The sequence below is a fragment of the Sinocyclocheilus grahami genome, unplaced genomic scaffold (assembly GCF_001515645.1).
Source record: "Sinocyclocheilus grahami isolate Dianchi unplaced genomic scaffold, SAMN03320097.WGS_v1.1 scaffold495.1, whole genome shotgun sequence".
Taxonomy (NCBI): Eukaryota; Metazoa; Chordata; class Actinopteri; order Cypriniformes; family Cyprinidae; genus Sinocyclocheilus; species Sinocyclocheilus grahami.
Genome location: NW_015505674.1, coordinates 270,804 through 282,848, shown reverse-complemented (window position 1 = coordinate 282,848; position 12,045 = coordinate 270,804). Strand labels below are relative to the sequence as shown.

General features: G+C 38.8%; 1 protein-coding gene across 1 annotated transcript in view; it reads left to right on the top strand.

Moving 5' to 3' along the window:
* LOC107554226 (protein unc-13 homolog C-like) overlaps positions 1 to 12,045 on the top strand; it is a 175,996-nt gene that overhangs the window by 7,550 nt on the left and 156,401 nt on the right. Inside the window, exons 3-4 of the mRNA XM_016236680.1 lie at positions 1,224 to 4,541; positions 11,961 to 11,983. Of these exons, the coding sequence (XP_016092166.1) occupies positions 1,224 to 4,541; positions 11,961 to 11,983 (3,341 nt within the window). The remainder of the gene's footprint in view (positions 1 to 1,223; positions 4,542 to 11,960; positions 11,984 to 12,045) is intronic.

The window sequence follows — 12,045 nt, the reverse complement described above, 5'->3', positions numbered from 1 at the left end:
CACACACACACACACACACACACACACACACACACACACGTTACACAGGCTACTCACCTGTTCTGTTCTGTATTATAGGGGAATTACTACTAAACTGAGAACAGTGTTTGTATTGCAGCTGAATGACAGATAGTGAGTCTATTTAAATGAACTTCTATATGTTTATAAATGCACATGTATAACTAGATATTTTTGACTTTTTTTGAAGAAAATGTGACTCAGCACAATGCTAGGATGTTGGTTGGTGTGTGATATGGTTGATTAGCTACTTGCAGTGTATTTCTTTCCTTCACCCACAGAATATCACATCTCTCTTTCTTATGCCATTATACATTTTTAGGCCCTGTGTGAACCGTATTTAATTAGATACAAACAAGGCCCTTTAATGCAGTAATACAGTATGACTGTATTCCTCACCTTTCACCTCCATTTATGAATAACGTATGAGCTTCTAGACAAAACCATTCATATCTGAATTATTGATATTCAAACATATTCCACTTTTTTCCATAGCAAACAGGGTCTTGCCCTTTACACTTGAGTATATTGTTCTGGTCAATTTGGTCATATTGTATTTTCTAGTGCATTTGAACTGCACCATTCATCTGTGATCATTAGGTTGTGTGTCTGTATCATGGGACACTACATGTACCAGATTTCCAAAGGTGGTGTAACTCGATTAATGATTATATTGCCATGCTCATTTTGAAGCTAGAAATGCATTGATTTGTAAAATAATGTAAACACAATTATTCATGTCAGGCTGTTTAAGGGTTTATTGGATCTCCAAAGCAACACCGGAATCTTTTCTGCTCTAGTTTCTGTGAAAATAAGCTTTCCGCAATTCTCTCAAAATGTGACACATCTAGCTCAGCTGAACTGGATCTGACAGCCTCATAAGAAACGGACTATGAAATTGGGGCTCTAGTACAAATAATTATTCAATGATTTATTATACAGTATGTGCAGTGTAACATTCAGAGTTATGTATTTTACATGCTGACCTTCAGTGCAACCTAACTTAAAATATATTTTTTTCTTTTTCTTTTTTCAGAGACATGAGGCCTTTTCTGAAGAACACCCTTGAATATTTCCCTCACTGAGGATGTGTGATGATTTCTGCCCGGCACAACCGCATCTGAGGTCACTTCTTCTCTAGACCCTCTATTATACCTCAGGGCTGACTTTCAAAACTCTAAGTGACTGTGTGCTGTGTGCTTAAGTGTCTGTGTGCTTCGCTGAATTTGAGACCAGTTTTGCTTCACTGCGTCCGGCATGCAAAACTGCTGAAACATTGCCCTCCATGGTTTCCGCCCATTTCAAGAAGCTATCGTCTTACATTGTAAAGATTTGCAAAGGAATGTTTACAAAGAAACTGGTAAATACCACAAAGAAGAAAGAGCGTAGCGAAAACAAAAAAGAACCCAAAACGTCCCCCGATGCGCGGAACCCGACGTTCTCAACCACACTGAAAAGCACAGTTAAAAAGATCTCCAAATGCTCGTCGGCACGCAATATATCCCTTGAGGAGGATGACGGAAAAAATGACTGTTCTTCTCTCTCGCCAACTTTCAGTTACCGTGTAGCAATTGCCAATGGACTTCCAAAAACTGCCCTCTTTCTGAACAATAATGAGTTTCATGAGGTCTTGTCAGTTGATAGCGATTACTCCGACTCTCTAAACGAGGCAAAACTTGTCCATAGATTTGATGAACAAAAAGCTTATACAATGCCAGTAAGACGGAACAGGAAGAGTTTGATTAGTTTAGCGCCCTCCGATGGCAGCTCGGAGGGGGAGCGGGGAGAGCGCAGCAGTCTCCACACCCTTCGATTGGGCGCTCTGAAAAAACTGAGGAAATGGAAGAAGAGCCAAGAATGTGTGTCCTCGGACTCAGAGGCCAGCAACTGGAGAAAGACTCTTGGCATCAGAAGCAAATCTCTGGACCGGGCTGGCCGACACCAGAAAACCACTACCCTAGAGCCGGGATCCAGCTCGACGGGATGCATCAGTCAGACTCAGGACGTGATGGAGATGATCTTTAAAGAACTTCAGGGAATCAGTCAGATCGAGTCCGAGCTCTCAGAACTGCGAGGGCACGTTAACGCCCTCAAAAGCTCCATCGACGAGATCTCCAGCAGCGTGGAGGTGGTGCAGAGCGAAATCGAGCAGCTCCGTTCGGGTTTTGTGCAGTCCAGACGCGAGACTCGAGACATCCACGATTACATCAGACAGATTAGCCAACAGACCAACAAAGCTACTCTGAGATTTCTAAATGTGCCTGAGGAGAAGTACGAAAAAACGGAAGACCTTATTTATCAGATCCTGAAAGAGAAAATGGGCTTTGCTGAAGCATGCAAGACATTTAAAATTGAACTGGCCCATCGACTAGGCCAACAAAGAGAATGTTACAATGCTAAACCTCGACCAATTGTAGTTATATTTTCAAGCCCCCAAGACAGGGATTTAGTTTTGAAAAAATGTTATAAGCTAAAAGGGACTGGGATATCCATTTCGACAGATAGTCTAGCACACGATTCGAAAGAAAAGAGAGACAAGCCAATGGCTTTCTCTCAGACGTACGAAAGCATGGACATCAAGGTCTCAGCCAAAGACAAAGCTGAAAGTGATGACTGGGACTCCATGGAAAGCGACAAAGAGCTTGATGAATTAAACAAGAACAAATATGCAATTGTGTCCAAACCACCTCCAAAAAGTAAATCAGACAAGAAAAAGTCTCACGATCACCGAAGGATGGCCGATGATGCTGCGTACTCTGTGCATTATGCCGATAGCACAGCCTACGATGACCACGACAAGCAAAGCAAGTCCTACTATTCCGACATAACACCTGGATGGCTGTCTCAGAGCGACTACTCCACTCCCAAACTCAGCCGGTCTGAATCGGACTGCTCCAAACTTTGCCAGTCTTACTCCGAGGACTTCTCTGAGAGTCAGTATTTCAGCAGAGTCAACGGCTGCTCCTTGCTCTCCTCCTCAGATCAGGAACTTTGGCAACGGAAGCAAGAAGACATGGCATCCTCCTGGTACGCCAGTCCCCCCAGTCAAACCCTGAGCCAGGAACGACCTTATGCGGAACATAATGAAGTTGAAACCACAGAGACTATTGACAGTGGTGTAAGTAATGGTCTTGTTTGTATATCAGGGGACCGGAGCCATTACAGTGGCTCTCAGCTGTCACTGCAGGGTGACCTTTCACCATGGAAAGACTGGCATCACCTTGAACAAGGTGCTGATTCAGGTTTGGACGCCTCCACTGAACAGAACATAATCTCTGAAATCAGTAGCCCCTTTGACCCTGCAGCTAACCCTGGTTTCCCTGAGAAAATAACTAAATGCCTCGAGGTTGATTTGCAGTTTGAAGGCGAGACCTTTTTGACACTAGATAGCACTCCTGACACGGGCCAAGATCAAGATATAGATATAGAACCTGAATTTTTAGAACCTGAGCCAGAACCAGAACAAATGCCAGAACCAGAACCAGAACCAGAGGCTGTGATTGAACCCATACCAGAACCAGTACTTAAACCTGCAGTGGAACCGCAACCTGAAAAGAAGCCCAAGACCAAGAAGATCCAAGCTAAGCCTGAATCAGCTCCACAAACTTTGCAGCGACATGATGTGAACCACCTCCAGCAGAGCCAGAAATCTTCCTCCATGTACCGGAGCCAGAGTGAGATCAGAAGTGAGAAAGTGGAGGAAGACCCCAAATCCTGGAGTAGCAGGCTCAGCATAGACCTCAGCGAAAAAACCTTCAGCTTTGGAGGATTTGGATCCACCCTGCAAAGAGCAAAGTCAGCTTTGGATTTCGTGTGGAATAAAGGCTCTCAAAGCACTAGTGCCCCGATTGAAGAACCGAGCAACACCTCATTCATGGGTAGGTTCAGGACCATGTCCCAGTCCACAGCAAACAGCTCCAGCACAACCATTGACTCAGATGTCTACACAGATCCTTTCTATTACAAGGCAGAAGAGGAAGAACAACCTGCTGAACAACCTGTGGACAATGAGACACATTACGTTGAGGTGATGGAACAAGTCCTAGCCAATCTGGAAAACAGAACAAACACAAACGAGGCTGAGGAACAGAACCAAGATGAGGAATACGACGTCTCGCAAGAGTATGACATCTCACAAGAGGGTAACCTCGTGCTAGAATATGACTGCAGCCTTGATGAGGAATACAGTGAGGAGTATGACGACAATCCCATGACCGAAGACACGGCGGAGTATGAGGTGAGTTTGGTGGATTACGTGGAAGAAACCGAGGAACCGGAAGCAGAGGCCGAGGAACAGGAGGAGAGTAAGGAGGAGGTGCAGGAAGATCAAGAAATATCAGAAACGAAGGGAGCAGATGAGGTAAAAAAGACTGTAGAACAAGAGGATGAGAACAAAAATGTTACAGAGGTTCCCGTGCAAGAAGCACCACCCCAAAAAAGGATACGTCCCTCCTTCAAAGAGGTGGCGCTGAGAGCTTACCGGAAGCAGATGGCTGAGCTGGAACAGCAGATCCTGGCAGGAGGTATGAGCCAACTAGTTTATATGTTAGCTTATTATAGTTGTCTTGATGGGTTTTAGTTATGGCTTTGGTTGGTGAACCATTGATTGAGTCATTTGAGATCCACCGTTGTCCAAACATGAGGTCTTGGTTCATGACACCCCAGGGTTGTTGTGAAGGGCAAGATGATGATTACTAATATTTGATGTTGAGTGGTTAGAATTGGCGATTGATTTTGTGTGTGCGTGTGTGTGGTTGTCACTGCCTCAGAGTTCAGATAAAAGTGTACTTCACCTTTTGTGGCCTTCATTAAACTTAGAGAGTCCAATCAACAATTCTATTTATATTTAAGCATTTATTTTGAAAGGAACAGTTCACTCATATAATAATGTTCTTTTCATCATTTACTGTCACTGTCATTCCAAACCTGGATTTTTTTTTTATCGCACAACATGAAAAGAGACAATTTGACAATGCTTTTCCATTCAGCACCTTCCCATTCGGCAGAAGCGTACATTTATCATTGGTTGTCCAAAAAGGCATCATAAAAGTTGTCCGTTTGACTTGTTTACATTTCTTCTAATGTCATACAATAGCTTTGTGTGAGTGAAGTACTGAAATTCAAGTCGTTACTCACTAGAAATCATGCCCACCATCGTAGCTCTCAAATTTAATTTCAGATCAGGCCAGGGTTGATGTCAATGAGAGCAAATAGCTTTGGTTCTACTTGTGCATGCACCACATTTGAATATGTGCATATGTGTAATTTTATTTTTGGTTGAATTTGTCCTCTGCAGGCATGTTTTATTAACAGTTTTAGCATTTTATTTCAGCAGAACAAAAGTCTCAAATGTGTTTTCAAAGTCAGTTTACCCTATAAATGCTAATATGGACATGCTATTAGTTTGTAAACAAATGTCAATATATGATTAATGGAATGACTAAAAGGATTCGCTGTTGGTAACAGCTGAAACGTGGCTATGCTAGCAGGTTACCCCACAAAAGCAGAGTTTCCTTTACAGCCAGTCAGGAATCAGGGGAATTTCCACCCAGTCTTACTCACACCGAAAGCACTCTTGACCTAGATGTGAGAATCACAGTCATGGCACACGGCAAACCCAGCGCCGCACTCCACAATGTTGAGTACTGTAGGGATACTGTATTTAGGCTGCTCATTCATGCTAACAGCCAGATGCTCTGTGTACTTTAGTGGATTCTGATTCCCTAAAACACAAGCCACAAATGGTGGTAACCTTGTCCTCTGCAGGCATGTTTTATTAACAGTTTTAGCATTTTATTTCAGCAGAACAAAAGTCTCAAATGTGTTTTCAAAGTCAGTTTACCCTATAAATGCTAATATGGACATGCTATTAGTTTGTAAACAAATGTCAATATATGATTAATGGAATGACTAAAAGGATTCGCTGTTGGTAACAGCTGAAACGTGGCTATGCTAGCAGGTTACCCCACAAAAGCAGAGTTTCCTTTACAGCCAGTCAGGAATCAGGGGAATTTCCACCCAGTCTTACTCACACCGAAAGCACTCTTGACCTAGATGTGAGAATCACAGTCATGGCACACGGCAAACCCAGCGCCGCACTCCACAATGCTGAGTACTGTAGGGATACTGTATTTAGGCTGCTCATTCATGCTAACAGCCAGATGCTCTGTGTACTTTAGTGGATTCTGATTCCCTAAAACACAAGCCACAAATGGTGGTAACCGTAGTATAAGCGGAATAATTGACTTTGGTACGTTGAATTCTTAGAAAATAATGCACCCCTGAGAGGTAACGGCCTCGGGTGTGCATTATTTTCTAGGGATTAGCCTTTTTCTTAAAAATCGGAAATGACGTCAGCGCAGGGTAAAGTTAGTTCTGTTACAGGTCAGCACCTGTTATATTAGTATGCCCTCAAATTTCTCAAATAATGCTTCTTACCTTTTCTGTTTTGTCTGTTTTCTAAGTTGTTATATAATCTACAAAGAAATAACATTTTATTTGTTTGTCACTCATATGCCTCTCACCGCTGACTCGTGAGATAATACGCTCAACATAGCGCCAGATGGTTTCAGATGGACATCCCTTTTTAAATAGGCTAGTCTTTGATCTCCGGTACATTTGAGCGTATTATCTCAATTTACTCAGTCATTTCCCTCGAATCACCACATCATGATAAACTACCAGTACTTAAAAATGACAACATTTATGCACATTTTTCCAATACATTAAACAATTTTAACTGAGTTAGGTTGAAGCATATTAAACTCAACACAACAACTTAATCCGATACAGGAATGTCATGAATCGGAGTCATCTTTCGTTTAATATGTATTTCCCAGGGCACATTATGCAATGTACATTTAAAGCATCACATTAATAATGCAAGGGAGAGTAAGTAGAAAATACAATGTTACTTTAATAATAATAAAAATAATAGCGAAAAAAAGAAGGATTATTGTCTTGTTTTCAGAAAAAAAACAACCAACCAAACCTGCCAATGGGGGAAGCAAAATAATCTTGTTTCCTGTTGAAGTAAGATTATTTTGCTTGTTTCAAGCAAAAGCTTAATTTTGACTTTTTTTCTGAAATTTTTAGATATTTTGGCTGGAACAAGACAAAAAATCTAAGTAAGAAAAGCATTATAACTGCTACCATTTAGAATGAAATAAACTTGTATTTGATGACCCGAGCTGACGCAAAAAGTTAATTGTGAAATGTTTGCGCTTTGTAGAGTAAAGTACCGGCAATTTGTATAAAAAGACTTTGATTCTCGAATTCTCGTTACCCTGCGAGCGCCAGTCCGGAAGCCAGAAACACGGAAGTGTGGAAAAGGCTAATTCAACGGCCCGTCGTCAATTATTCCTTACATATCCAACATGTATCTACCTGCCTGGCAAAAACTTGATACTGTGAAGGACCAGGGATACTGGTCTCTTGAAGGTCTCTTATTCACTACATTTTCCCTAAAATAAGCCAGCAATGAAAACATTTATAAAATATTGTGAAAAGTATAAGTTTGAATTGTGCCAGAGCTCTCCCCTCCTAATCCTATATACAAATATATATATATATATATATATATATATAAATTTAAATGTGCATTTTGTTTTCCCTAAAATAAGCCAGCAATGAAAACATTTATAAAATATTGTGAAAAGTATAAGTTTGAATTGTGCCAGAGCTCTCCCCTCCTAATCCTATATACAAATATATATATATATATATAAATTTAAATGTGCATTTTTTCCTTCATTAAAATGGCAGCATCACGTTACGTTTTCATCAACAGGTTACAAAGTTTGTTGTAGCTTTTAGTTTGTTGTTGTTTGTTGTATTTTATAAAAGATGAAATGCTACTGTATGCAAGGCTATTTAAGTGTAGGCTATCAGCTATGACTAGATGGCAAATGCCAGCCATCTCTCTCCAGTCCCACATGTCTCAGACCTCAAATACATAAAATATGAGCCTTTATAGACACAGTGTCTCTATGTATTTATTCAAACAACAAGATCTTTATTTACCCTGGCAAGATTTTGTTCAGCTGCTGCAGAACTTCAGTTCATTCAGTCAATATAGAGGGGGTGGAGTTATGAGGTTTGACTGACAGGGTAATCCAACAGTGTTGATTTATTGAAAAAGAAAAAAACAAACAAAAAAACACCACCACTACCACCAAAAAAAAAAAGGCCCTTCGGAGTGTAAGGGCAAAAGGGGCATGTGCTACCTGTTCTCTTAAGCCCTACTTGTGCACGTGCCTGTATTAAAGTATATTTATTGTATAAAATATAAATTATTTATAATTTTTTTCAGGACATTTGTGACCCTTGGACCACAAAACCAGTCTTAAGTGTCAATTTTTCGAAATTGAGATTTATACAACATCTGAAAGCTGAATAAATACGCTTTCCATTGATGTATTAGGTGCGTGTTAGGATAGGAAAATATTTGAAAATCTGGAATCTGAGGGTGCAAAAAAATCGAAATATTGAGAAAATCATCTTTAAAGTTGTCCAAATGAAGTTCTTAGCAATGCATATTACTAATCAAAAATTAAGTTTTGATATATTTACGGTAGGACATTTACAAAATATCTTCATGGAACATGATCTTTATAATATTCTAATGATTTTTGGCATAAAAGAAAAATCTATAATTTTTTGGCTATTGCTACAAACATACCCATGCAATGTAAGACTGGTTTTGTGGTCCAGGGACACATTTTTAATATTTTGCATTTTTTGTTTAAATGTATTTTTCATTAACAAAGCTAAAAGGGACAAAAACAAAGCTCTCCAGGTTTATCCTCCTTGATGAAAACACAGAAATATTCTTCAGTTCAGTGGTGCTGGTATTTAGCTCCTTGTTTTCACACAGCCAATTTAATTTCTGAGCTCTCATTTTCTCCTCGACTAATTAAAGAACGCAGATCAGAAATCATTTGCATAAAACGAGGAACCGTCATGCAGGGGCTCTGAGTGTCGTGGCTGTTTTGGTTCAGTTGTAAAAGCAGGGCTGCACATTTTAGGAGTCTTTTACAGTGAGGTCTCTTAGGATTAGTTCTTCCTGCCAAACCCATCTTCATTTAGTTCTAGGCTGAACTGCATTCACATGCTAATTCCTCCTCCCAAGGGCACTTGCTAACCAGGTCAGCGTTGTTGGGACTCTTATATCAGTCTTGTTCTGAGAGTAGCGGTGCGAGCCGGCACTCCTCGCTTCACGTGTTTATTATATCCATTTTATATTTCCGCTCTGATCCATCGAGGTCAGCTGACTGAAAGTAGTCTATCCGTTCTCTGAATATTTTATTTAGATCACAGCGGATTTTAAAAACGTGATGTTTGTTTAGAAGGTTTCCTATCCTCTTTTCATATTTTAAGATAGAAATGTCTTTATTGACTGTTCAAACCCACAAACATACATCAGTTCTGCAGCTGCCCCAGATTTCCATTGCTCTACATTTGCATTGCATTTCAATAATCGAGGATTATGACTGTATTAGGAAAATTCTTCATAGAGATGGACACGAAAGTCAAGAAAAATCTAATCTGACCCTGTTTACTTTATTGAAACATATTCTGGTAAATGATGCATCAGTGCATGTTGTTCTAATGTAAAAATGAATAAAAAACAAATCATTAAAATGCAATAACTTGCTCCAATACTACACCTAATCTCAGTTTCACAAGGAAATATATCCAATTATGGAATAAATAATTAAAGTGCATTGCAAATGTCGATTTAGGTTTTAGATTAAGGACCATATTTGCTTCAAGAAATGTTCTGCACGATTTATCAGTCCACAGGATAAATGTTTTTCATTATGTTTTAGCAGAATCTAACATGTTACAATATATAAGCCGTCTGTTTTATTGGGAACTATGTCATAATATTTTAGTTTTATTATTTAAATGGTGCAAAACAGGGATATTTTCTACCTGCAGTTTGTTTTCAGAAAGACATAATTAATGAAAGTGATGCATTTAGCCAGAGCTCAGTGGAAACAGGCCACTGATCCTAATGAGTGAAGGAGCTTTTCCGTCACCTCTCTCACAGGCCGGATATGTTTTAGCCTTGAGAACCACAGCCAAATTATTCATCTCATTTTGTCTCTGTCACTGACCAAGAAATCTAAAAGGAAATTTAATTCGTCTGAGAAATCCCTCAGTGCATATATATTCTGCAGCATTTCAGCCGTCCACAAAATGGATAGATTTCAGAGACCGTGGACACTGTGTGATCTTGTTTTAAGGGTCAATTTAATGAGACCTGGCAATATTTAAAATCAGTCAAAATAAGAACTTTTTATTCTCTTTATGCCTATATGTGATTTTTTCATTTATAACCCATTTTACTTCAGTAATTTGACATATTTCTGAGTGAAACAGCATATTCTACAAGCAAAATATGGTCAGGAATTGATGATGTATCCTATGAAGTGTTCGTTCTGGACCTAAATGTGAGATTAAAAATATTATTTCAAGTAAATATTTGAATTTAAAATATTGCGGTAATTCTAATCACCTTTAAAAACAATTTAAATTATTAATATTATTAATACAAATAGTCATTACTGTAATGGTGATTTTAATCATTGTAATTTAGTCATTTTCATTTTCTTAACAGTTTTATGGGTCTTAATTTCATTTTAAAAAGCATGTTGACTTGTTAAAAATCAATAAAAAAATTTATAGAAAAATTGAAATATTTATATATGTTTTATATACATATTATTAATTTGATATAAATATTTTATATTTTTTTATTTTTGATAATAATAATAATAATAATAATAAATGTTTTTTGAGCAGCAAATCAGAGTATTAGAATTATTTCTGAAGTAATGATGCTAAAGATTCAGCTTTGAAATCACAGGAATAAATTACATTTTAAAATATATTCAAATAGAAAGCAGTTATTTGAAATAGTAAAAAATATTTCACAATATTACTGCTTTTGCTGTATTTTGGATCAAATAAATGCAGGCTTGGTGAGCAGAAGAGAATCTTGAATCTTACTGTTCAAAAACTTTTGACTGGTAATGTATATTCTTTTGATTTTTGTAACCTAGATATATTTTGATTCGTTGTTAAATAAAAAAAAATACAAATTTTGGTTGCCATAAAATCGATTTGGAACAAACAGGCCAATAAAACACCCAAATATATACCGGTTAGTCCTCAGTTTAGTGTTTCTCTGACACTGAAGGATGGTCTGAGCACTACAGAAGGGACGAGTAACCCTTCATAAGCCCAACAGGAAAGATTTAATCAATACTCTGTTTGACCATCCTCGTCTCCACTCTATTAACCAGCTAGATTTAAGCTCCACGGCTGTTCTTCTCAGCTTCTACGTGCGTTTATTGACCTCTGATGTCTCTGAGAACTCACTTTTATCGTTCATGGCCCAGCGAGCTGTGAAGCTATCGCACTAAAGCTGAACTAATCATTGCCATTATATTTAAACACTTGAGCGACATTAAAGCATCTGAGGTGATCTTTGAGACCGACTGAAGGAGGATGATCTACTGTAATATGAGAAATCAGAGTCAGTAATGGTCATCAGTGCAACCTCATCTCTGAGGTTTGAATCTGCCCATAATTTGGCAGAAATCATGTTTGGATATTGATTGTCTGAAGTGTATTTAAATAAACATGAGCGGTCTCTCTGTGCTGGACACCGCAGGCTTTTACAGCGTTATATGGCTGGTGTAGTATGAGAGAAACATGATATATTGTCTCAAGGTTTGCGTGTGTGTGTTTGTGTGTGTGTAGCAGGGATTATTCTCTGGCTGAGATATCGTAAATGAGCTGTGCTGGCACTATTTGTTTGGCTCCATTAGGCACAAGTCATTATAAGTGTGTGCAGTTATTTATAGATAAAGGAGTCAATATGTGCTGTTATTTCTAACGTTCCTCTCTGTCTTTCTGCTTCTCTTCTGCAGACAGCACTGCTCTGGACACCGAGGTCTTGTGTTTTCTGTGCTTCTATCGTTTTTCACCACTTTCTGTCTGTGTTTGTTCATCTTT